The following is a 25,948-nucleotide window of genomic DNA, read 5'->3' as shown; positions in this document are numbered from 1 at the left end:
ATATCTCGGAGAGACAGGGAATTTTAAGGCCGTTATACAAGACTCCCAGATAACTAGAGATGAGATCCTGAGTAGAGTTCTGGTCAACCAAATTCAATGTGATGGGCTCCAGTCAGAAGAGGTAGAAAGAAAATCATCAGCATTGGAGAAGGAGGGCAGAGAGGACATGAACAGGCTCTCCAGCCCAGGGACTGGTACCTCAGGCAAAGCAGGGGTGAGGAGAGGATGGGATGCTGTGGGGGAAGAAAGTGAGAGGACAAGTATGAAAGGGGAAGAAGATGAGCACATGCTGTTTCAAATATAAGGACAGTGTTGGTACAAACAAATAACTATAAGTTACCCATGAATATATTTTGACTGGAAATTAGATGGAGGCCTCTAAGCAAAGTGAGATCGGGGTATAGAAACTGTTCAGTTCGTAGTAATGTTATGGTTGAATACCTTATGGAAGAGGTTGTCTAAAATGTTAGCCTGAAAAAGGGGACAGTGCTTGATGAACAAAGACGCACATCTGGGAAACAACTGAACAAGGTGACTGACTGTCTAAGTCTGATCATGTCTGATGTAGATATTTAGGCACTGAGAAAAAAAGAGTTGAGCACTGTGGTATTTCAGGCAACTGCAAATTACGTTGATTTTAAACTTCACGTACTTTGTGTTTCTTTATAAAACTTGTGCCTGTACCTATTAAATTTAGCTACAGAGGAACTACGGGTGGGCTCTTTCAGCGTCTAGTATTTCCCTTTCAGGTCTTATTCAAATACCTGAGGAAGTTGCTGTGCTGACCTCAGGTTTGAGCTGATACCCCTGTGGGATACTGAGCAGAGGCAGTGCTGTCTCACTGCTCATCCAGCTGACTCCAGTTCTTTCTGTCAGGAGTCCCGTTTGAACAGGGGAGTTGCCAGATTTTCTTGATGCCTTTCAGCAAAGCTTTTATATTTTATGGAGCTCAGCGGATGTTTGCTCTGCATGTCTGTGTGGATTCTCTTGGAGCTGTCAGCAGGCTCGGCAGCCCACAGAGCATCACTGCCGTACGCGGAGGCATCTGGTGGTCTCACTTTCTTTTCCTTGGAGAGACTCCAGGGGATTGCTTCAGCACTTGTTTACTCTGAAGATTATCTTTAGTGGGGACTATCAGGTTGTAGTTTGTCATCACTCCTCTGTGCCCAGCAGCTCAGGAAGGAACTCTCTCCCCTGAAGCAGTGAGACAATTTCAGCAGTCTCAAACACAAACACTACTTAAATGAGTGTATTGCAGCATTGTCAGGCACAGGCAACTGAAAGCCAGAAGTGAAAACTCATTTTAGCAAGTTCTTAATAAGTTTAAGGAGGGATTTTTTTTGTGGTGAAAAAATGAAATGCAAGGGTCAAAGTGAGCCTGTGTTCATGGTGGCTGCTCACACTCCTGCTATGCAGGGTAGCTTCACAGCTATGAATTTCCTGATTCTGAAAATTAAATGGGATTCAAAAAGGGGTGGGAAAGAATTCCTGAGGATTCATAGCCCATGAGAAAACCAAAGGAAAGGCACAAGATAAAAGATGCACAACTGTCTGAGCTCAGATTATTGTGTTTTTGCACTCCAGGGCAGCACTGGGTATTGCATCCCAGATGGGAAGAATGTAAAAGTTCAAGGACCTCAGGAGTCCTTAAATATTTGCTTGAGCTTAGTATTTAAGAGCTGGTTTTTGAGTCCCCAGGATGATTTTCAGCTCCTTGTTTTTAATAGGAAAGACTGTTTTAATTGGGATGATTCTTAACATTTATCTCATAAATCAGAAATGGCCAGCCCTTACTATTGATTGGTTTTGTCCAAGAAGCCTCACTATCCACACTTCAGTTGTGTAAACCAGCTGCTATCAGTTTAAGTGTGGCCTTGTTCATCACCATGGAACAGGTGATCATTTGTAGTATTTTTTGCTTCTTGCTGTCATCTTTCTCTAAACAAGGTTTAGGAATAGTGATATATAAATATAACTGTGTCCCTTCCTTACTGGCTTACCCATGATTATCTGTCTTATAAGGGTAAAATGCTTGTCACCGTGCATTTTTTTTCTGCCTTGGAAAGTCTCTCTTAGATTTACCATTTTGAGGAGTGAAAGATCCTTAGAAATGCTTTGGAAGAAGAATAACTCTTCTTGCTGGAATAATATTTTCTTTTCACACAGGCCACTCCTCCGGTGAACATTCCAGGGTCAGCAAAATTCACTCCCAATGGCAGTAGCTTTAGCATCTCTTGGCAGTCGCCTCCAGTTACCTTCACCGGCATTCCAGTAAGTGAACATCAAAAAAAAAGAAGGAGGAAAAAGTTTTTAGATCTTTTTGTTTTGTTTCACAATGCGTAGTGATAGGAGTAAATGGGACAGATAACAAAAAAGAAACAAATTAAATATGTGCCTCAGTTTGCCAGCATGGCTGGTTTTAACACCTTTGTCAGTCTCTTTAATTCAGTACATTTACTTTTTTTTTTGCATCACTGTCTACAAAAAAAGAAGTGGATCTATAGTATATTTTTTTTAACTATATGCTTACAAAACATTCCGATACATGCAGAGCACTGTGTGCTCCTTTTCTTAAAAAACCAGATGGAAAATCAGCGAGGTGATGGTTATGCTAACAGGCCAGTTGGATTCAGGCAGTTACCTAAATGGACTCTTGAAAGGCAACTGAAAGAAAAAGTAAGATGAAATGCAAAGTCCAGCTTTAGGAGGCTTCAAATGTGTAGACCCTACTGATAGCAGAAAATTGTTGTTTTATACAGAAAATGCATCCAATATCTATTGCGTTTTGATACTAATGCATATTGCAGTTTGACAGCTTTTTAATGAAGATGTATTATGTAAATTTAATGCTGACCTTTCTTCAAAAAAGCTGGTGTGCAAGGCCTGAATCCATGAACAGGACTGCAGAAATGCAGAGTTTGCTTAAACATAGACTTCCAGTGACCCTAAACGCACTGTGGTGTAAGTGTGGGCATGCAGGGAGAGAGAAAAACCTTCATGAAGAGTTTGGAGGGATTCGGCTTATAGTGCCTGGCATGGAGAATGCTGAAAAAAACTATGTAAATCACTATTTATGGATAGTGGAAAATCTCTATAATAAATAGATATTAATTTAATGTATCTTCATTTTATTGGAAATATTTTTCATTATAAATTGATATTTTCTAATAATAAACCTATTTGATATCATAACATCTCATTTAATATTACACTTTATGAATTTATGAATTTTTAAAGTGTTATATAAGGCACATTGCTTATCCAAAGAACCATACAGCTTTTTTTCTTATGACAGCGAATATTAGACAAGGCGATAAGAAATACTATTTCCTTCCCTTCTCTTCACCAAGTGAATCTCTAAAGCTTCTTACTGTCAACCTTTGGCAAATCTTGGAGACTTTCTGCAGAGGCTGTGGCATCCTGCAGAGCTGATAAAAAATGAAAGTGGCTGAATCAATTACAATGCACTCTGCCAATGAATATTTATTAAATTCCATCAAGGAACAACTAACAGTGAAAGACATCATGCTGGCAGCAATTTCAACAAGAGTGCCTTGACAGAGCAGTGCTATCTGCAAAGTTCCCTGAGAATTTGATTTCCCAACAATGGGGTTGATATGGAGTAATTATGAAACTGGCTCCTTTTGTGGTGTAGCAAAAACTGGTGCCAGGAATCTAAAAATGCAATTAGCCACATTGTAAATCAGACACTTAAGAGGACAGGATTAGGCACGTATGTGTCGAGTTTACTTTTTCAGGCAACAACGCTGATCAGTGGCTATAGACTTGAGAGTTCTCAAAAGAATTTAAGAAATGCAAAATCACTTCCTGAGAATTGTATGGAGATGCCAATGATTTAAGTACAATTTGAAAATATTCCCAATACAAAAGCCTAGGGAAGCAATGATGCAGAATTATAAACTGCTCAGGGAACCATATGAACTGCCATTATATCTCTAACAACATTTATAAGGCTGTTTAACCAAGAAAAAAGATAATAATAAGAAAAAAATCTTTTAGGTTTGCACACATTTGACTGTTCTGTCAGCAGTGAGATCGTTTATGAATTACGAAAGCTTGCCTGCAGTGAAAAATTATGTGCAGTAAGTGAGGGTACAGATGCCAAATGATGTTAAATAAATACCAGTATATTAAATGAAAGTTTAATTTCTCCTGTTTCAAAGTAGATTAGATATTGCCATATAAAAACAGGGCACTTTTAATTCCCACTCTTACACCGAGTGTAGCTACTTCAGAAAAGCTATATTATAGGGGACTTTATCCTTCTCTGATGGTGTTTATTTAAGCCCAGACTATGTGACAGAGCCAGCATACTGTAAACTCATGCCACTGTGTACATACATGGTCCCTGGGATTAGATACAAGTCTGTAGCACCCAATGGAATTTCAGAGAGTAAGTCCAAACCATTACTTTTTGCCTGACCCTTAATATTTGTTCAAGCAGTTTTCTAAAATGGCTTTGGAATACTTTTTTGGTCTGGACAAACCACCGAGCAGGAAAAGATTAGGTACAGATTTGCCAAAGTGCGTAGGTCTACACATTTTTCCATGTTACTAGTGGTGTTGGAATGGACCCATTGGGCAGCCTTGACCCATTAGAAGGCTCTTGTATCCTGGTTTTGAGCAGTCTTCTTCTACATGTGTATGTCAGTAGTTAAGTCCACGAGAGAGACAAAATTTCAAAATAGTCTCCTTTTGTGTTTTGGTTTTTTTGACACATACTGTAGTGTTTCCACATTCATTCCTGTGGACATTGAATTTCAGTGACACTGAGAACTCCCTGCTTGCTTTCCTGGGAACCACAGTGTTCAGACATCATGACTTGCATTAAGCCCTCGCTTTTGGACAGTCTTTAGCAGAACAGCACTGACAGACCTATGTGAATATGCTTACCAGCAGGTTCCTGAGCACCTCAAAACAAGCCAAACATACGGCTGGACCAGTCAGGGTTCAGTATGTGGCTGATTCAGGCTTGGGGATATTCACAGCATCTAAACACAGGCATTTATTTAGAAGTCTTGTAGTCATAAGGGAGGAGGAGCGGCTGAGGTCACTTGGGTTGTTCAACCTGGAGAAGAGGAGACTGAGGGGAGACATTGCAGTCTACAACTGCCTCGTGAGGGGAAGTCGAGGGGCAGGTACTGATCTCTTCTCTATGACCAGTGACAGGACCCAAGGGAACGGCATGAGGCTGAGTCGGGAGGTTTAGGTTGGATATCATAAAAAGGTTTTTCACCCAGAGGGTGGTTGATCACTGGAAAAGGCTCCCCAGGGAAGTGTTCACAGCACCAAGTCTGTCTGAGTTCAAGAAGCGTCTGGACAGTGCTCTCAGGCTCATGGTGTGATTCTTGGAGATGGTCCTGTGCAGGGCCAGGAGCTGGACTTCCATGATATTTGTGGGTCCCTTCCAACTCAGAAGATTCTGTAGTTCTGTGATTCTGTAATTAGGGGGCGTTCCAAACTCCTTTGTGCTCTCAATCATGCATAAGTTAGATTCCCAAGGCACATGGGAAATACACTTTTTCTTACCATTTTCCTAAGATAACTTTGCAGGTGCCAGAGTGAGTGTTGGCACAGTTACGAGTCACTGCTAGGTGCTGTTGCTGTTCTCTGCATGAAGCAGAATAAACAGGATGATGCTTACTCTACCACTTGAGACTGAACTAGGAGAAAAAATCAGGCACAGCCTGAGGATGTACAAGGAGGGTGAATCAAATTATGCAAGTGGAATGAGCAATGGTGGAGTCTGTATCTGTTGGTAGTGGAGGGCCTAACATAACGACTATATAGTTCCACTTCTATGTAATGTAGGATAGAAGTCTTTCTGAATGCCAGTGTGATCTCCACTGTGTGATACTGGCTTCTCACTGCCTGCTCATAACCCAAAAAGGTTGAACAGGCGAGATCTTTAAGTTCGATAACCTGATGTTTACAGATCACAAATCTTCTCTGTAACCACAGTTTCCCACCAGGAGTTGTAACTGGAAGCTCCACGTCCTTGCTTCAAACAAACACTGTCATTTCACTCTGTGTTAAAACAGTGCTTGAGAGGAGAAAAGCCTCTGAGGGCAAGGACTGCATTCTCAGGACTTCCTCTTAATCTGCTCCTAGTGTCCCCTGCAGAGGAGAACAGCTGACTGATATTGTTTAGACCTGCTGCAAAGCCGATCAAGATACACGAAACTCATCTTCAGTGCAGTCTGGCTGCCTTGGTGTGCCAGCCCGTGGAAACCATTGTGCAGACACCCTCTCTATAGAGGGCGAGGGGGGGAGGTAATCTGCACGCTGCAATTACTGCTCAACCTGTTCTGTGTTTGGAAGTAATCAGGGTAACTGCTTATAACATGGGAGGCCATCCAAGTACTCTTCTGTTCAATGAAAACCAGCTAATACGTTGAGTGTCAGTTAGTAGTGGTAGACACAAAATAGTTTCATGTTTTTAAAATGTTTCAGAACCCCAGCAGAATGAGATCTCTGGTTGTTGGTAATGACTGGAGAACTGTGCAGTGTGTGGTAAATGCCAAATACTATAAAAATGCTATTACTTTGAATTTCATCTTCAGTGTTTCAATCATTCTTAGGTAAACAAGGGTAGCAGTTGATAAAAGATTGGAAAAAGAAGTAGTAGACAACAAGCTGCCCTTAGTATTCTGGAGTGATAGAAGGAGCTAGTGTGGTCTCTGGATGTTTAAAACATGACTTATGGTAAGCAGGCAGAGAGAGAGGAAATTTCTTTCAAGCTTTGCAGGTATATTTCATATATCAGTAATGGTCTAAACTTGTTTAGAGTGTGAGCCACACATGCAGTTAAATCAGAAGTTTCCACAGTTACCAGCCGAGAGTAAAAGTTGAAAGAGTGGCTGCACTCCATTACAAGCATTAGTTAGTTTTTTGCTAGTGTGTAGTAGATATAAAATAGATTCCATATCAAAAATCAAAGCACATACAGTAATTCTCTTTAAGTCAGGTCAGTTAGTTCCTATTCTTCCAAATCTTGTAAGACTTCAAAAAGGCAGGATTGAAAACCTGTAGCATTTCTGGGCTGCAGGATGCTGACTCCGTGCACCAGATACCCAAATGAAGCTTGCTATGTTCAATATACAACTAAAAATGACTGTGCATAATTTTATTGTAGTGTTTTAGATGTAAAGTTGTTGTGGTCTTTACCCAGGAGCAAAATAAAACTGTAATGGTAAATAATTTAGGGATTATTTAAGGCCAAGCATTATGCCATGTGATTACTCAAATAATGTTGCCAACCCCCAAGCTCACGTAGGAAACTTCTTTGGAAAGTGTCAGAAGACCAAACTATACCTTCCCCTCATGAACATTCACAAAGAGGATGACTGCTGAAAAGGTTACTGTGCAGAACAAGGAGATAATCCAGTACCTCTTGTCAGCAGCCTTGATCAGAAGGGTTCCCTTGCACTCCCATTAAACCTCAAGGGGACACATTGTAACTGCTCTGCAGCAAAGCCCCTTCTCCAGGGGTGTCTCTCAGAAAGAATGCCTAGTCACAGATGGAAGCAACAAGTGGGAATCCCTTTATTTCATAGCAAGTTATTGGTATTGATCTCAACACAGGACAGAGTTTATTTTTCCAGTTATTTTCTTTGCTTAAATTGGAGAGAGTTTTCCTAAGAGCTATTCAGAAATCTTGAAAATTAATCCATATTTTGTATTTCCCAAATACAAAAAGTGATGCTGATCTGTATTCTGGTTTGCTCTATGAGGAGGACTGAAAGTACAGGGAAACAAAGTGGAGCCGATGCAATGTACCTAATGCTAAACAGACATCTTTCTAAATAAACCTATAGCTTACTTATGTTTGTATGTTATATAATCACCTTTCCTGGGTATACTTGCCACAATGAATGTGCATTTTCTGGGAAAAAGTGTTTAAACTGCATTCATATGTGTATGTTCTTCATAAGCAGCCTTTTTGTCTGTATTGGCAGGTTTCACCAACCCATAATCGTCCTGCAGGGAGTGGAGAGCAGAAACAGTCCCACACAGTTCTTTCGTCACCGCCTAGAGTAGCATTTGGCTTGAGGTACGGGACCATTAGCTCCTGCTGGCACATCAGCAGCCTCAGAACCTGGAGGGCATTCAGTAAATAAGATATCAGTGGCCAGAGAAACAGGGAAGGCACACCACCAACCCCAGTTGCAGTTGTCAGGCAGTTTCTTACTAGGATGCTTCAGAGTAACCGTTCAGAATCTATTTTGCTTTTCATTACCATCAGAGGTAAAGTTCAGGGGAAGAGTGAGTTACTGCAAAATTAAAAAGGCAGACTGAAGCAAAACTGCATGCCTTACACCAGGCATGTCTGGAGTTCACATGCAGTCCTAAATTTATCCTGTAAAGCAGTGCTGCCCAGATCCACTGCCCCAGCTGAAGCATCCTAAACTACATGGGGTGGCTTTGCTTTTTTCCCTGAAAGGCTGGACCATCTTACATGTTCACCACCATTCAGTCAGAATGGTATTTGACTTCAACTGAATTATAAAAAAACATATCTCGCAATAGATTAGATCAAGGCAAAGCTTTTTATGCCTTGTCTTCCTAGACATAAGCTACATTCACTTCCATTAAAGTTAACTGATGTTTGACCAGAATCTACTTTAAAAGTGTTCAAAAATTATGTTAAAAAAATCAAACTGTGATGCTAAATTTCTTCTGGTAAAGAAACTCTTTATTTCTCCCAGTCCTAAAGGTGACTGTACCCTAAAATGAGACAAAAAAAGATTTCATGCTTTTGATTTTCTTCAGGACTCTCAGATTGTTGCATATGCAACAAACCAAACTCAGAATCTTCCCCAATTCATGGACTGTGCCCATTAATTAATGTTCAGTAATCAGAAAATGTGTAGGCATGCAAGAGAGGAATCACCAGGCAATTCCCACATGTGCCATGCAACATGTAATACCTGTATTAAACAATTCTGTCAGTACAGTTATTTCATTTAAAGATGCCATGACAGCTGGCACTGCTGTAGTGAACGTTGAGTTGCTTGGTGAAGCATTGCTCCTCAGGTTTGCTGGCTTGCTGTGTGTTGAATAAAAAAAGTTCCATTTTAACAGTTAGTTGGATCGTTTTCTAAACTTGAGAACTTTTGAGTGTGGTCATAAGATGGAAAACAGGACAATTTTTATAGCTGCAAAAGCAGGTGCTGTCCACCTTGCTGGCTTTGGGGACAACAGAGAAGGAGCACATGCAAACGTGCTGTAGGTGAGGGCAAGGGTTAAAACTTTTCACTCACTTTGTTGTTTTTCAGTCAGTGAGCTCAGAGCAAACTGTGCAGGAAGGACTGGCAAGCTTAGGAGCTGGTAGCTTTTCTCCCGTTTGGCATAGCTGCTACCTGCTGGTGGTCAAGATCTGATGCTACAAGCTATGCCACGTATTTTTACCACACCTCTGCAGCACTTCTGCCTGACATGACCTGGCCTGTACTGTGGAACAGCTATGACTGTCCATCAAGGCATTTCATGTGGCTAAACTACAATTTATTAGTCCAGGTTTAGTTGCTGGCTAAAGTCAGGGATCATCCCAGGAGCAGAGGAGAAGGCTCAGCAGCTGCTGCACAGGCTGTGGAAGCCAGGCGAGGAGAAGGCCTGGTCCCTCAGAGCTGTGGAGTCACAACTATGACTGTCTGTCTGCTTCATTAGCTCCCAGCTGACTTGAAAACAGCCCAAATCCCCGTGAAACACCCAGGGCTCTCTGCCTGCTGCACTCCATTGAGATTGTTGTCCTGATTTTAGGGCGAAAAGCAATGCTACTAAAGCATCTCCTTAACGAGCTTCCCTTTCTCTCTGACAGGAAGCCTAGAGGGGAGGGGAAAAAGTGTCGGAAGGTCTATGGGATGGAGAACAGAGATATGTGGTGTACTGCCTGCCGATGGAAGAAGGCCTGCCAAAGGTTCATCGACTAACAATTGAAATTATGCAGAGGATTTGGGGATGGGGGAGGACAACAGCAGAACCAGATTGCTGCAACTGCACTGTATCACTTCCCATTTTCCCCTCCAGTGATGTGGTTTTGGGGGCTTTGGGTTTTTGGGATGTTTTTTGTTGTTTTTTTTTAAAGAGCTTTGTATTTCAAAGTGAAGCACTTGTAGCCAAGGAGAAGCACTAATTAAAACCTGTGTGGAGCAATAGCGCAAAAAAAAAAAAAAGCAAAACCAAGAACATACAACAAAATTCTGTCTTAGTAAGCATGGAAACCAGAGCAGCTATTAGTGTTTTTCTGTAAAAGAAAGGAAAAAGTTAATTATTTTGCTAACTCCATGAGCTACTTGCTCCTTAGGATAATTTTTAACCATTTCAGTCTCTGTGCTGTGAACATCTGTATCTGCTAAACTGATCAAGTTTTCTGTTCCTGAAACGAAGATATCTTTTTGAAAGCTTTCTAATAAACACTTCAGAGTCGTATAAGCTACAGTTTTCTCAACAAAAGCTGTACTGAGACTGGATACTGCTAAATAATTCTCCTGATATGAATGATCATTAATATATTTTTGGAAAGGGGATGTGGGGAGGAGTTGGGATTTTCGTTTGTTTGTTTTGTTTGTTTGCTTATAGGGGAAAAGCAAAATCTGAATTTGCAAGAAGGACAAGCAATGCTCCTGGAAGATTTTTAAACCAGTCACAGACCAGTGGAGTGGAACAAAGTAATTTAAGTACCAAATTGGATTTTGACCCTCTAGAGGAAGAAAAGCAGCAGTGTAAAGTCACCAGCAGATACTGTCACAAGAAGTTGAGAGAAGAAAGCCAGTGATGCTTGATTGAAACCCATAAGAATATATTGGCGGTCCAGTAGCTTTTCTTAGCACTCTCCCCTTTCTGAGAGAGTATGAACAGTAGGACCAGCACGGCTGTTGCTGCAGGAGGCCTATGAAGAACTGGTACTTGCAGCCACTATGATTATTTGTAATATCTATTCAGGGACATGATCCAGCCCAGCAGTTCTGCTTTTGCTTCCTTTTGTCTTATTTGAGAGATTTTTTTTTAGATAATGGTTTGGTCAGCTTTTTTTTTTTTTCTGTTAAAGCTACTAAGATTTATTTGATGCAAAAAATTGGTAAAAAAAATACCCCCTTTCCACAACATCATCTCAGAAGAAGAAGTACAACAGCAAAGGAGCAACATTATTTATGGTAAAAATCAATTTCTTAAATCCTTTTGTTATACAAATGAAAAAGTTTCTCTGCTTGCAGTACTTTGATAGATTTGGGTCATTTACTTTCTCTGTCCATTAGGAAGTACGCACCAGAGTGCGGCAAGCTGGTGTTCTGTCTCAACTTGTATCAAATTACTGTTAATTAATGATTATTTCAGAGCAAAAATAAAGTAAGGATTTACTAGGAAATGAATGTATATGGTTAAATAATACTTGACTATAAAAGAAAACAAGACATCTTAAAAAAATCAAAGACACAGAAGCAAAACTTTGCCTATTAATTGCAGCATGAAGGGCTGCAAATGCCTGGGTTATTTTTTTTTTCCGTAATATTCTAACCAATTAAAATTAGACCAAATCTTTTTCTTCTTTTTTTTTTTTTTAAATTGTCTGAGCTGGCTTGTTCTCAGTGAAATAAGGGAACTTTTAAATATCTGAACAACTTTCTGAAATCTGGTCCAAAGTTCAATTGATAGCTTTATTAAGTGTGCAGTGCTGCTTGTGCCTGTGTAAAAGCACAGAATAACAATGCAGTTGTTTGGAATATACACTATGGATTCAGTAAGGTAGCATGGAAAAGAAAAACCTATAATAGGAGATACTGAAGGTTATCATCTGATTTTCTGTGAACAAGTTAATTGGGCAATCAGGTGCCTAATTTGAGCATGCTATTTCTGCAGTTATTTACAATTGTGTAATTTACATGCACAAGTGGCAAGATATGCTTGCATGCATGCAATTACTTGATTTTTTGCCCAATTGTGTTCTCTAAGTCATTAAGAAAAAAGAAAAATAGACTCTGAAAGCTAGTAAGACCCTAAAATATATACACATATATGTGTGTATGAGTATTTTTGTATGTGTGTGTATACATATATGTAAAACTATATATTATATAGTTTTATATGTGTATATAAAATCTGGAATCAACAGGGAGGAGAAAGATTGTTTTCTTTACAAATAGAAAAAACCAAGACACTAAGGGTCAGTGGATATACATAACCACTGTATTATCTTCTTTCCTCTTAGTAAAATGTGGGTCGTGGGTTTTCTTTAGATGTTGTATTTTTTCAATTTCCATAGTAAAATACCTCATAGTAATTCATAGACATTTCATATTCAAACACAGGGCTTGCTGGTGGTGTACTTACTTTGATAGAACTTAAAATATTTGGGACTTTTCCAAGATACTCCTGCCAATTTGCCCCCCCCTCCCATTTTTACAAGCACTCCAAGACTATAAAGCATTCCATGATTAATTTGACTGTTGTCAGACTAACAGTATTTGCCTATATATTTGTTGTTCCCCTCCTTTTTGCTTTGGAGGATTTTTTTTAAAATAATGTGTCAGATTGTATATTGTTTCTATAATGTCATGGCATTGTGAGCACCTTTCCCAAGGGCACTTTATGAATTGTTGTAATAAGATTATTCTTTATGAATTTCTGCACAGAAGAATGGTTTTGTCGCCAGACCAGATTGCCCTCTGGTACAAATTGGATATGGATTATGTAAAGGACAAAAGCCACAAACCATCAAAACAGGAGAGAAAGTTGGTGTCAGCAAGGCAGAGGGCAGAAAGGTACTTGATAAATCCTGCCAGGACAAAACTAAGTTACCAGTATTTTTACACGATCTTTAATCAGCAGTTTATATTAAATCAGTTTTGGATCTTATGGCTGTGGCATTTTGATTCATAAGTAGGCACTTCTGGAGTTACCACGTCTCACCCAAGGCCACAATAGCAGGACAGCACGGCTGTCTGGGCCTGCACCAGTGGCTTTGTGTTTTGAGCTCCGATCACTTCATGTCACATGAGCACTTCAGTGCCCACCGAAATCCCTTCATGATCCTGACGCACCTAGGAAGGACAGAAATGTCAGCAAAGCCTTTCCTCTGCTGGCAGTACTGAGCATAATCTGGAGTAACCTCTTCCATTTTTCAGTCTCTTGCTTCTGTGTTGCTTTGAGCTGCATTGCTGTCCTCCTGACACCTGATTTATCTCGCACATCTGCACTGACCTCTCCAAAACAGTCTGATTTCTTTGTTTTCCCAAGGAAGAGCTAGCCTGAATGCTGTGGTCATTTATTGTCATCAGTACATGCCAATTCCTCTATTTTCTGTTTCTCTGTGGGAGGTAGGTCATTGTCTCTGACCTCCCAGGGAAGTCAGAAGGAATGGCCTGAGCACATCGTGCAGTCTCTGTGTGCTGCAGGGATTTGGATGTGGGTTCATATATGTTGAGAGCCAGAACTTGATAGAAAAATGTAAAGATCTGTTTTATTGTTACTGTTATTATGTATTTAGCCACTTCTTGATACTGGTAACAGAAATTGCCAACATCAGTATCAGAGTGGAGATCAACTGTATTAATCCCGAATATTTTTCTTTAGCAGTTTCCTTATTAGAACAAAGCTATTTCCCACTTCCCCATTCCCCCATCCCCTGAAAGGTCTGTAAAATGAGATCATTTTAGAAGTGGAAAATTTTAATAGCAATTTTAATATGGGACTGTGCTCCAACTGCTCCTGTATGAAACTGTTGGACTTTTAAACTCAGATCATCTTAGTCATAAAACAGTTTCCACACAGAACAATGTGCCTGATTCTCTAGTGCCTTGCACAAATGTAACAGGATATACAAGATGCAAAAGTGAGTAAAAACTCTTCTGTTCCAATCTGCAAGTTTACACTTACTTTTAACCAATACCAGTCATCACTTTTAACCAATACCAGTCATCACGTAGCATGTACCTGTTGGCATGTTAGCCGTGCTTGTGCTAATAAGCTGAGCAGAATGCCTGTGTGTCCAATTACTTTTTCCAAATCCTTAGCCTTGTATCAACGTTAGCTATCTAATTATCTACAAGTTCCTTGCAGCTGTTCACTTTTGCTGACATCACTGTCTTCATTCCTTCTCCCCTTTTTTTTTTTTACAATAATGACTAGATAGGCAACACAACAGGAGGTAAAGCTTTAGCCAAAAGCTGTTGCAGAACCTGCATGTTGGAACAGATTCCAGCTGCATGCAATGTCCCAGATGTTCTTGTCCCAGTGAGTCAGGATGTTTTTCTATTGGTTGCTGTGACCTGGGACCAGCTAAAGCAGCCCTACTGAGAATCCAGGACAATCGCTGTGAATGTGGCAATACAGAGTGATTTATTTCTTCCCCTGCCTGTAAATATGTTAGAACACCGTGTCAGAAACAGGACATGAAATTAGAAGCTTGCTAGCCATGTGCAGAGACATAGGTGGTTGCCAGCGAGGCTTCTTTTTGTTGGGTCAAACTATAGGCACCTGCTGGAGAAAGTTGTGCTGGACCTTTTTTTAGAAACACTTTGATATGAAAACATTTGTCAGGTCTCATCTTCATCTTATATTTTATTCAGTCTTCCTGTAAGATGGTAGCACTGGAACTGAAACCAGTGTGGAGTATGGGATTTAACCTGCATTTGTTGGGATTTTTCTGGTAGATAACTGGACAGTTGTAAAGCATTGTAGTGTAGATTTTGTTCTAGTATAAGTTCAGCAGAGTTTTATGGCACCTTTAGAAAATAGCTAGAAAGTAAGTCATACGTAAAAATTAACCAAGCTGAGGGTTTAAATACGTTCTGTATCTGCTAGACATGAGCAGCCATTGTCTGCTCCCTGTGGAGTTTGAAAAGCTTCATTCTTGCAAAACAGCCAGTGTACACCTGTTGTTGGTAGTGCCACCTGAGCTGCCTTTTCCATCTTGCACTACCGTGGTTTTGCATCAACCGTGCTCTCACTTCTGTCAAATGTGGGATTTAAGGAGTGTACATCTTCCACTTGCAACTTTTTGAGTTTATTCATCAATACAAAAAGCAGTCATCATGATTTTTGTGCTTCACACAGACCATTTGTAATAGCAATCCAGAAAGACCCTGAGAACAGAAATCAGCCTGTTTCTGATGGCACCAGGCAGAAGAAAATACGGGTTGCTCTGATGCTTGCTCCTGCTCACAGGTACAATTCATTCAGCTGATGAAATGGAAGGGACTAGATAAATTGACAAGCCGGTGTTCTGCTGGTTTTTTTAACACATCTTAACACCAGGAATGGTTCTCCTTACGTGTTCGGATCTGAATGTGAGGTCTCTAATATACCCTTGAGGGAAATAAATTTAGCAATAGAAATACTGTTTCAGCTTTCCTGCTCTTTGGGCACATACACAACATTGTACTCATGAGGTGGTGTTTCAAAATTAAATCCAAATTCTTTATGTGATTCAATGCTAAAGATGGACTTGAACATTAAAAAATGTTTGAATATTACTATTTACTGTTTGCCAATTCTCTTAAAAAATTCAGGTTTGATTTTGAAGTCCTTATCTTTGTATGTGATACCGTGCAGCAATTAGTATATGATGTTTAATGTCCAGATAAACAGAAATTACTAAAATGTTTGTAGAAAGCTGCCATGGGAAGACAGGGAAATAAGAGATAGTTAATACAAATTTCCTCAGGGAACATGAGAGGGCTGTGAAGACAGGATGTGGGTTTATTTGAATGGAAGATTGCTAGGAAATTGAATTTTTTTCTATTTTAGGCAAAATTAAAAGAGCAATATATCAGTACTTGAATTATTAAAATGAGAATGAAGCACTAATTGATGAACTTGATCCTACTTAATGTTGTAGCTTATAAAAATATAGAAAGTGAGCTTGAACCATAACCTAATAAAAATGTAAATCTATACATTTGTATAAATCTTTTTAGGATCTTCTGTAAATATAAAAGCGTCTTGTTTATACAGTTGCTTGGTCAAAGCATGCTTTGTCTGTAATTGGATTACTTCTTACCAAATGACTTCAGCAAGCAAAAAAGCATTATGTCAGCACGATATCCTGGAGAGTTGTGTAGTGCACTTTGAAAAGGGCTAATTAAAATTTAAAATTATTTAAGTAATAATTTAATTATTTAAAATTAAAAAGAAAACATGCCACCATGTTTTTTTTTAATCTGCAAAGGTATCAGCTTCTGTAAACCCAGGGTTTTATCAAACTGTGTTAACTAGAATTTTGAAATTCTTCAAATTTTGAAGATTCTCAATTTTGCTTTATTTTTACACAGAAAAATAATTTTTGATCCATAGTTGTTTTTTCCTATCAGCTTTTTCCCGTGTCCAGAGATCCATGCTGCAAATTCCAAATGTGTATACTGAAGTGAATAAAAATCAGGATCTTCAGTATTAGAACCTAAAAATGTAAATAGCACTTACATGGTATCCAAATTCTTAGTATCAGTATTTAGCTGTAGTAACTAATTCTTACAGTGATGCCAGCAAATCTTTCGGGGAAGGGGAGCACGTAATCTGTAAATTAGGAAGTATGGCTGTGCAGAGGTAGAACTACTGGTGTTCCAAGAATGAAGTGTAGGCTCAGGTTCATCGGAGCACTCACATATGTGTTTACCTCAACTTGCGGAGTCTGCTGATGAGACTCTCCGTGTTTCTAAAGTTTGGCACACATTTTTATGCTCCTGTGAAATCAGTCCTTAGCAAGAGCAGATACTCTTATAGCTTTGTTCGAAATATGCACTTTGTGAGACAATCTGTCTTTTCCTGGTTTTATGCAATTTACGTTGTATTTAGAAGACCAGACAAAGTTAGAGAATTCTTTTTTTTATTATTATTTTTTGCATTGCAAAAGGGAAAGTGAGAAAGAAGAGTAGTTCAGCTGCACATTTCAGCATGTGAAAGCATTGCTTAGGTTTGTAAAAGCCGTGTATTTGCCATCAAGCTCAAAGGAACTCATTTGAGCACAAGCAGGTCACATTATATAAATTTATATCGTTCCATCTGTACTCCCTGTACACTCAACACTCCTCCAGGGAACTGGAGGCATAGGAGCTCTGAGTATGCAAGGAAATAAATGAATTTACCTAAACACTTTAGGAATACTGTGCTTTTAAACCCCAAATTATGTTGTCTATATGTAATTTTTAGTATTAAGAGAAAATAGACAGTAGCCTTATTAAGCAGGTGCAATACTTACAAAGGGCTAAATTATGGAAACAAGTGGTGTGTGTTTGTACATCACTGAAAAATGTGCACTCTCTGAAAACTGACTTTTATAGCACTGGGATCTTATTACCTCTCTGAAATTATAATGTTGGTGTAATTTTATAACCATTTATTATACATTATGAAACAGGATTTGGGATTTCCTAAGAACCAAAAGGAGGAGAGGGGAAATTGTAAATCACATAGACTAGTGGTATGTTGTTTTACATGGCAGAAGTAACCTAAAACACCTTTACAAAGCCATACAAGTTCTGGATTATGGAAAGAAAAAATCTCTTGCCCTTGGTTACAGACATAGTTTAGTCTGAAATTTCCTATGGTGACATGAAAATGCTTACTTCACTGTTCAGTGTTTGCTTTGTCTCTTGTATTTTCTTACTGGATTTTATTTGTATTCTGATCATGAAAACATTCCAAATTAGCAGTATTTGGCTTGAAATTGTATTCTTTTGAAAATAACTTTTAAAATGGAGAGGGTTTTTCATTCACTTCATTCACTGTACAGTCTGAATGAGATCACACAACATGATCTGCTCTGACTTAATGGAGAGTTCATACAAGCAGAAGATTATGGGAAAAGGTTATGTTGAGGATTAATTGTTCAGTCATAAAAAAATTTGAACAGTCAGACTAAAAGTTCCACTCACATATTTCTTCCCTCCATCTGCACTGGGGGGTCAATGGAGTAGGGCTGCCAAGTACGGTGTATCTGGCTATCCTACTCCTGGAGGGGTTTGTTGGTGGGGGTTTTTTTTCTTCTGTTAGATAATGACACACACGTCATCTTCCTATCTCTCTTTGTTTTTTTTTTTGTCTTGTGCTCAGACTCCAGAATTAACTGAAAGCCAGAAATAATCAAATTTGTTGAACAGAAGGCTCTTTGGTTGTTTCCCTGTTTGACTTCTAGCAAAGGCGCCGAGGGACAAACTCGAACTTTGAGACAACTTAGTCAAAAGAGGCTTGAGCCAGTCAGGCAAGACCTGAAACAAAATTGCTCAGAATTGAATCCCAGTAGGAGGAAACTCATCTTAAGTCAGTTACAGAAGTTCTGTGGTTTGATTTTTGTGGTGTTGGTTGGTTGTTTTTTTTTAAAATTACAAGCCTGATAAGAAGTCTTGTTACACAACTAAGAGCAGAATGCAGATCACATTGTACTCCAAACAGTACAGATTTTCTCAAGAGAGTTGCAGTTGTTCCCGTGCTTTGACAAGGAGTGCTCACACAGGTAATGGCTGTAGAGCAAAGGCATGTGCGTTTTCTTCTCTGTGACTTTCCACTGGAATTGGGAGTGTGAAATTGTGACTCTCCCTTTCTGAGTGCCTGAGGATTTTGCTGTTAGGCTTTGTGAGAGGGGTGGATATGTACCTCGGCACCTTTGCACAGCTGTTGGAAGAGTTTCTGGTAATACCAAAGTGGCAGTACTTTGGATGTGTCGCTTAGTGACAGATTTAAGAGCTGTTAAGCAAGTGGTATTCAGTCTGTAATCCATCCTACTGATGGATACTGATACCAGGCCCAGGGAGAAGGAGGTCTCTCAGGATGGGACCCAGGATAGCCAAGCTTCTGTGAAGGGAGTCACCACCATAGTCCACTTGCTGGAGCAAGTGCTGTCTTGTGTCCAGCTTGAGGGAGGTTGGTTATCCTCACACACTCATGGCATGTTCATAGGACAGAACGGTCTTTTGAAGAATATTCTTTTTTTCAAAGATTAAAATAAAACTGTGGGTGAACTTTTATGTTGAAGTCACTGAATAAATTACAGTATTGTCAATGTTGAAATCAGAAGGGGTTGTTTCACTCCTTCCAGAGCCATGCTGCAGCTCCCATGGCGGCTCTAACAGAGCCCTGTAACCTTAACCAAGTCTTTTTCCCAAAGATTTGCTGGAACCCAGCACTGAGCTCTAAACTGAGGCCAATGTGAGTTTGACCCCCATGTAAAGGAGGCTCTTTCCAACTCTTTCACAACTCTTATCCTTTCTAAGTTAGTGTTTTATTAGTAGACCTTTATAAAGGGGGCATCACCTCATTGCTGTTCCAGGGGCATTTCTAACATGGCACCAGCCACCCCTGCATTTGCAAGGAGCCAGATATTATCTTTGTCAGTAGCGGTGTTTGGGGAATATTATTTTAGATTTAGACCTCTACACTTCACCTAACGCTGCAGTTCACAGCAGATTAAGTTGGCATAAGCTTGTGCTGCTGTTGAAGAAGCTCTTCCTACCCACCAGAGAGGTATCCCAGGTTATGCCTAAAGCATATTGCCTGCTGGGTTTGTACCTCTGCTCTTTCATGTGGCAGGCATGATAATACTGCCTTTATCTCACCCTGTCTTGGCTGGGGTCTCATTAAGATCTTATAAGACCTGCTGCATACATTGTTCTTCCTTTTTTTCCTACCAGTCTTGTTTCAGAGAATATAAAGTAAATTTAAGTTCTTTTAAAAACATTTTTTCTGGATTATTATTTTTAGAACCAGAGCATTTCCTCTTTAACTTCAGTGTAAAATTGCTGAGCTTTTAATTTGCTCTGCATTGCACTTAATATATATTTTCACTGTGTATTTTTGATATATTAAACAATAAAGGTTTTGTTAATCTAGATTTAACTAGAAATTAACCATGAAAGTAAAATGTTTTTATAAAATTGCAAAGTCCATAACATCCAGCAAATAATATGTTTAGATCAGAGACATTTTTAATTATACATTGAGAAATACTATACCTCTGAAATTTATTACCATTTGGTAAATTCAGTACATTAATGGATATCATGATTTAAAACTGAATATGAATAAGCAGGAGACGAAGTTCTAGACATTGAGTTTGCTTGTATGCAAAACCTGAATTAGTTTAATTGATAGGAGTTTTAAAAAAAAATCAGCCTAATGTAGTTTAAAGATGTGTGGAACTATTTAATAGGCAAGTTTAAAAAGAAAAAAGCTCACAGAAAAGTGGAAATTAGTTTAACTTAACCACCAAAGAGCTGTGTTCTCCACTGTGCTAAGGCAGTGCTGTCTAGTGGGTGCCTGTGAAGCCCCGTAGCCCTGCAGGGGCTGAACTCGTGCAAGTACAAGGCACCAGCAGAAGCCGTGTGTGTATATGGATTTTCCTGCTTTAAACAGCAGCGCTCCAAGCTGTTACACTTACAGGCCCGCTGCCAGGTTGGCAGTGGTAATTCCATTTGGTTTTTCCTGCCTTCATCTGCACTAATTTTGGGAACTAGTATCCTAAAGACTATTCTTTTGTTCCTAAATGAGCTAATGAAGAACTCATCTTCCCTCTGGTTTTGGTGTTAAACTTACAGCCCTAATACTACTGCATGTAGTTTATCTTAAGAATTTGTAGATGCCAGTTTCAGCGCTTTAAACAAAGAGCAGCTACTTTGCCTCAGCACAGAATCCCTTCAAATCTTGTGGAGTACCTTGAAAAATAAAGACCTTTTTGACTTTTACCTCGTACCAAAATCTTTTATTCCAAATCACGCCTAAAAAAGTGGGGAAAACAAAGCACATGGTAGCGAAGGGAGGAGAGAGAGGCAGCAATGCGATACTTTCTTCCCTGGGCTCCCCTCTCCCAGGTTGATAAGTGTGTGTGCACAGACCATACACAGCTTGGAAGTCTTGTGAAATCCCTGCAAAAGCTTTTAGTTGGCCACCTCCCAGAGTCCTCAGTTCCTTTTAAGAGACTTTCAGATTTTCTGCTTTCTCACTTCTACATCCATACATGAAAGTCAAAGCTGACTGCTGCTCCAATAGCCTGGCTACAGTCTCACACTGAGCTGCAAACACATCATCTTGCCATTTTTAATCAAGCTGCAGTTCTGCCTGCAAAGGATGGGCATGATCCAGGTATTTCTGCATGCTGTAAAGCTGTTGTGTCCTTTCATGGACCACTGGGAGTCCCTGGAGGGAGGCAGGTGCACTGCCAGTGGTGTACAAGCTTTGTGCGTGACATTGGCGAGCACCTGATACCTGTGCTGAAGAGAAAGCATAGGCTGATATCCCCTGTGCATCCTACCACGGAGATGAGGCCTGCACAGCACTGCTCAGGTCTTGGAATTACAGGGAAAATTAAGCTTAAAACCTTTGTATCAGCACAGTGTGTCTCTGAAAACTCTGTGTTCAGCTGAGGAGCAAGAGCAGTGACAGGCCTCCAAGGTGGTGCTCTGTTAGGCAGCACAAATAACAGCTCTGTTGCCTGACTGGTTGTTGTATTTCCTTGTATGTTTGAAGGAAGGCTTAGAAGAGAAGATGTTGTGTGTAGATGCTACTCCTTTGCAGTCTGGTTGGATTCTGCCCTCTGGGGGCAGCCTGTGGGCCAGCACAGCACATTTAGATAAGGTGCTTCCATGGACTTGAACATAGCAAAAAAAAATGGTTTTTATAAGAAGCAGCCACTTTCTCTTTTCTGTTTCTTAAAAAAAAAAAAAAAAAAAACAAAAAAAAACCAGAACAAAATGCCACAGTTCAGGCTTTTGCCAGACTCCCACTGTCTCCCTTTAGCACTGAAAGCTGGGGAGAACTCCAGAATTCAGAGGACCTTGGCCATAACTCATCAAAAAAACCCTGCAATCTATTGCTACTGAAAATGTTTTAGCACTAGATCAAAACCACGCAGACTTGGGCTCTCCAAAATTCCTCTTAAGAATTTTGCTGTTACTTCATATGAAAAAAACTGTTAAAATCTTTGTGTCTGCATCTGAGTCAATTCTGCCTGCTGATCCAAGAGCATTGCAGTAGACTTCAAATATCTAGGGAGTCATTCTCAGTACAAGTCAGGACACTCCAAACATTTCAGATGTTTTTCTTACATTAAAAGCATTGACAAAACAAGCAATGTGTCTATTAATGCCTAAAAGTTAATGAAAATAATTGAGTTAAAATACTGAGATGTATCTGCTTGCACTCAAAACTTTAAAGAAAGACTACTGAATTCTTGATTTGCTAAGCACAAGCTCCTGAGTTTTAATAATGCACTAAATGAGCTTTGGACAGAGTAACATTTAACAAAAATCAAGAAAGATTTTTTTTTCCTCAAGTTATTCAAGTAATTCAGGTAATGAATAATTTGTTTCTGGTCACTGGATTTTAGAATGAGTAAATCTCATCCTCTCACACTTCTAATATTTATTGTTTATATGGAAAAAAGTCTTTACTGCTTTTTCATTTCCCAGTGAATGTTCAGTTTGCTAGCTACAGACAATGTTTCTTGACTTTAGATTGCAGAATATGCTTTGATAATTTTACTTTTCTCCATGTGAATCCTGGTTTTCTGATTATTAGTTTTTTCTAGCTTCAAAAATGCTTTTGTGCAATTTCCATTGATAAGGTTGAATAAAACTTGCAAGAAAAAATCTAAGTCAATTCCCAAGTAAAAATTAAGTACATGAAACAACCATGAAGATAAAGTATCATAAGTCAGTTCATTGCTGAATTAAATTTATTTATAGAACATGTTGATTAGCAAAGAGCAGTCATCTTTGTTAAAGTTACATTTAGTAGCAAACCACTGTGTTTTAGTGTCACAAGTGACAAAGCAATTTTTCTCCAGAAAAAGCGCAAATGGAAAACAACATTTAAATAAATCATTTAAACCAAGATTTTCTCCTTCTGTTTAAGCCCCTCCTGCCTGGTACATTACTGTTATGTTCAGGGATGTTCAGGACAACAGACATTCCTCATGGGAAGCAGCTAGGTTCCAAAGTGTCAACTGAATAAATGGGAAGTGAGCAAACTCATAGGACTTTCTAAAAACTAGCTCAGGTATTGACCAAAAAAAAAAAAAAAAAAAAAAAGGCAAAGAAATACTATTCTCTACTGAACTAGAATTTCAGCAGTTTAGAAGAATCATTTTCTAATCTGGCTCACATGCCATAGTTAAAACCAGGTTTCTGTTGGTTTGCTTGTTTATCTTAGAGGGCTTTTACTTCTTAACCCTCAGAGCAGGTTATGTCTGTACTGAGATGACCATGATTGAATAGGAATCTCTTGAAATCCTAAAATACATTATTACAGAAACAACAGTCTTTGAATGAAAAACTACTTTAAATTATCTCAAAAAAGCAAAAAGCAGCTAATTCTCTATTTGGGTAATGCCATTCAGCTACCATTGGCTCCCAGGCGGTGTGTTTAACGGGTCTCCTATAGCTTTGTCAGCTTGCATTTTTGTTAAAAATAGATGGTAATTAAACTACATAGCAAAGAACCTTCCTTTGATCTTTGTAAATGAATGTATACATACAAACTATGCATTTTCACACAGCTGCATACTGTATCTTGAATAGGTTCAACTCCAACCTTTCCCCTAGGTTAGCAACCCCCGAACTTCAGGAGCTGGAGGTACTCCCATCTCCTTTAGCATTTGTTGGTCATCTTGTTTCTGCTCCCCAAAAACCCAAGATGCAGGATGGAGGAATGCTGAGCAGCAGGGCCCCAGGAGCAGAGTCAATGGGGACCTGTGGCCAAGGCCCGGACCTGGAATGCTCTGGGAGACCGCTTGGGACTCCCAGGCCCAGCATGGCCAAACACAGGGATGTGGTATCTGTGCTGGCTCTGCCACAGCTGCTCCAGCCCCTCTTGCTCAGCATCTTGGACACTGGGGCAGCCGAGTGGGACCAGCAGCTGCTCTCACACAGGGTCAGTAGGAGTTTGCAGCAACATTTGGTCAAACTGTGCCAGGGAGGAGCCACTGCACCTGGGCTGGGACAGTGTTTTTAGCCACCCTACCAGCCTGGTTTCGTTCTACCCATCACTTCCCCATGGTGCTGTGCGGCACTTGGGAGGCATGGATGGCTCCTCAGGGGTTGTGGTCTTACTACTGAGACCTGCTGCCCTGGGCAATACAGTGCTCAAAACACTCAACCCTTGATCCTGATCCTTGCTCGGACTTCAGGGCTGGGATGTGGAAGGGATGAAGGATCAGAGCTTGGTGTTAGCATACCTTCTGTTGGAAGGGAGTAGGAAAGATGGAAAATGGATGTCTTGTTCTTGTAGCTGGTGCAATTAAAGGAGAAAGATATTGCATGCAACATTTCTTACTTAAATTTTGAGTTGTTGCTGTAATATACATCAGCCCAATCTACAAAATGAATGAAATGTGTTTCTTACACTTTATCCTACAGGAAGAAAGACCTAAAAAGTAGAAGTATTGAGAATATCCTTGCTTTAAAATAAAGCAAGCCTGGAGTCAACAACAAAGAAAGATTTTGTTTATATGCAAACTATTTAAATATTTGATAGCAGTATGAAGGCAGTAGTATTCTTATCTATCCAGAGATGTGCACTCATCTAGGTTATGTTGAATTGAAAAATATTTTTGCAGTATGTATTTGTATTTGATGGGCTAAGGCCTTTAATTTTATATTCTTTACAAGAATTAGTGTGGCAATTATGTTTTTCCATTTATTGAGCTCCCTACCCATGCTAAGTTGTCCACTTGCATAAAGAATATTTCCACTACTTCAGAGGTTTTTGGGTGGTGGTTTTCAAAGGGGACCTGCCCCAGAGGGTTCCACAGGGGTGCCCAGCATGGATGGGAGACTCCCTGGAGCGGGGCAGGTCACCCTTACCAGGATGTTGCCTGTCACTGCAACAGACAGACACGGATCCATTTCCCTGCAATCTGCAACTGCCCAGTGGGCCCGGGGTAGCTCCAGCTGCAGTTCCTCAAATCAAAGCTCTGACTGACACAGTCGGACCTTTGCTGTCACTTACTATCACAAAGTTAAATTTTTACGAGAAAGAGCTTCCAACTCTGGCACTGATGGAAATACTGAATACTTTTAATATATATATATATTTGGAAAGTATTTGAACAAAGTGTTTTGTCTTTTTTTATACAACTTTTAGCCAAATAGAAGTATTCTGATTATTACTTCTGTGGATATCTGTCCACCTGTAAATAAGCTCATATATTCAGGTACATGAACCTGAAGGAAAAAAATAATAAAGACTGTTCAGTGGCTATGCGCTTTGCTAGCTCTTGGTTCCTTTGTACATAAGAGGTAACTGTTTAAATGTTGGGGGGGGTTAATTTAATTGTTGTTCCTCTAAAAAAAAGAAGAAGAAAAAAAACTTTTGACTTTGTTTTCTCTTTTCTGAGTTAATACAAAGATTTTCTAACTTTTTACTGCAGAAATGGATAAATACCTGGTGCTAAGTGAATGTGAGTCAAACTGGCCATAGCAGGCACACCAGTTAGAATGCACTTTTCCTGTGGCACACAATGTATTTTCTCAGAAGGGACCTTCAAAGAACTGTCAGATGTTTACATTTCTTCTTGTTGCCCCAAATAGTTTTGAATATTGAAATAACTCCCAAAAATCAAGTCATGATCCATTACTGATGAGATGAATCCTTACATTTAGGTATCTATGACAGCTTTGTACAAATACCATTTTAGAGATAGTTGAAATATTGGGCTTTCATACTTTGTAATGCTTTGATGTGACAATAAATATGCTGTTGCTATCTAGTCTAACCTCATTGTAGACCTGTAACTCCTTGTTTATGATTATGTCATGGTTTGCACTGGCTTGAATTCAGCCAAATACTGACTGTTCAGCTGAAATACTCCGACTGTTATGATGTCCACAAAACGTTTATTAAATGCACTTATATCAGACTGCTGCGGAGTATGTCAAATTATTCATGTAATAAACCCCTTCTGTATAACTTTTGTTACTTGTTTATGTGAACTTTAGTTCTT

The 25,948-nt window shown here is 39.5% G+C and overlaps 1 protein-coding gene across 6 annotated transcripts in view; it reads left to right on the top strand.

Moving 5' to 3' along the window:
- ZNF704 (zinc finger protein 704) overlaps window positions 1-25,948 on the top strand; it is a 134,928-nt gene that overhangs the window by 79,678 nt on the left and 29,302 nt on the right. For 2 of the 6 annotated variants that reach the window (XM_017834566.1, XM_017834568.1), the window contains exons 7-9: window positions 2,167-2,271; window positions 7,980-8,074; window positions 9,842-25,864. In XM_017834566.1, the coding sequence (XP_017690055.1) occupies window positions 2,167-2,271; window positions 7,980-8,074; window positions 9,842-9,953 (312 nt within the window). In that variant the 3' untranslated portion in view covers window positions 9,954-25,864. Of the gene's footprint in view, window positions 1-2,166; window positions 2,272-7,979; window positions 8,075-9,841; window positions 25,869-25,948 lie in introns of those variants that run through there. The other 4 variants (XR_001877935.1, XM_017834567.1, XM_017834571.1 and 1 more) reach the window with 4 other exon arrangements.

The sequence above is a fragment of the Lepidothrix coronata genome, unplaced genomic scaffold (genome assembly GCF_001604755.1).
Source record: "Lepidothrix coronata isolate B3197 unplaced genomic scaffold, Lepidothrix_coronata-1.0 Scaffold235, whole genome shotgun sequence".
NCBI classification, from domain to species: Eukaryota; Metazoa; Chordata; class Aves; order Passeriformes; family Pipridae; genus Lepidothrix; species Lepidothrix coronata.
The sequence above is the reverse complement of the archived record's forward strand: the minus strand, read 5'-3'. Positions and strand labels throughout refer to the sequence as shown.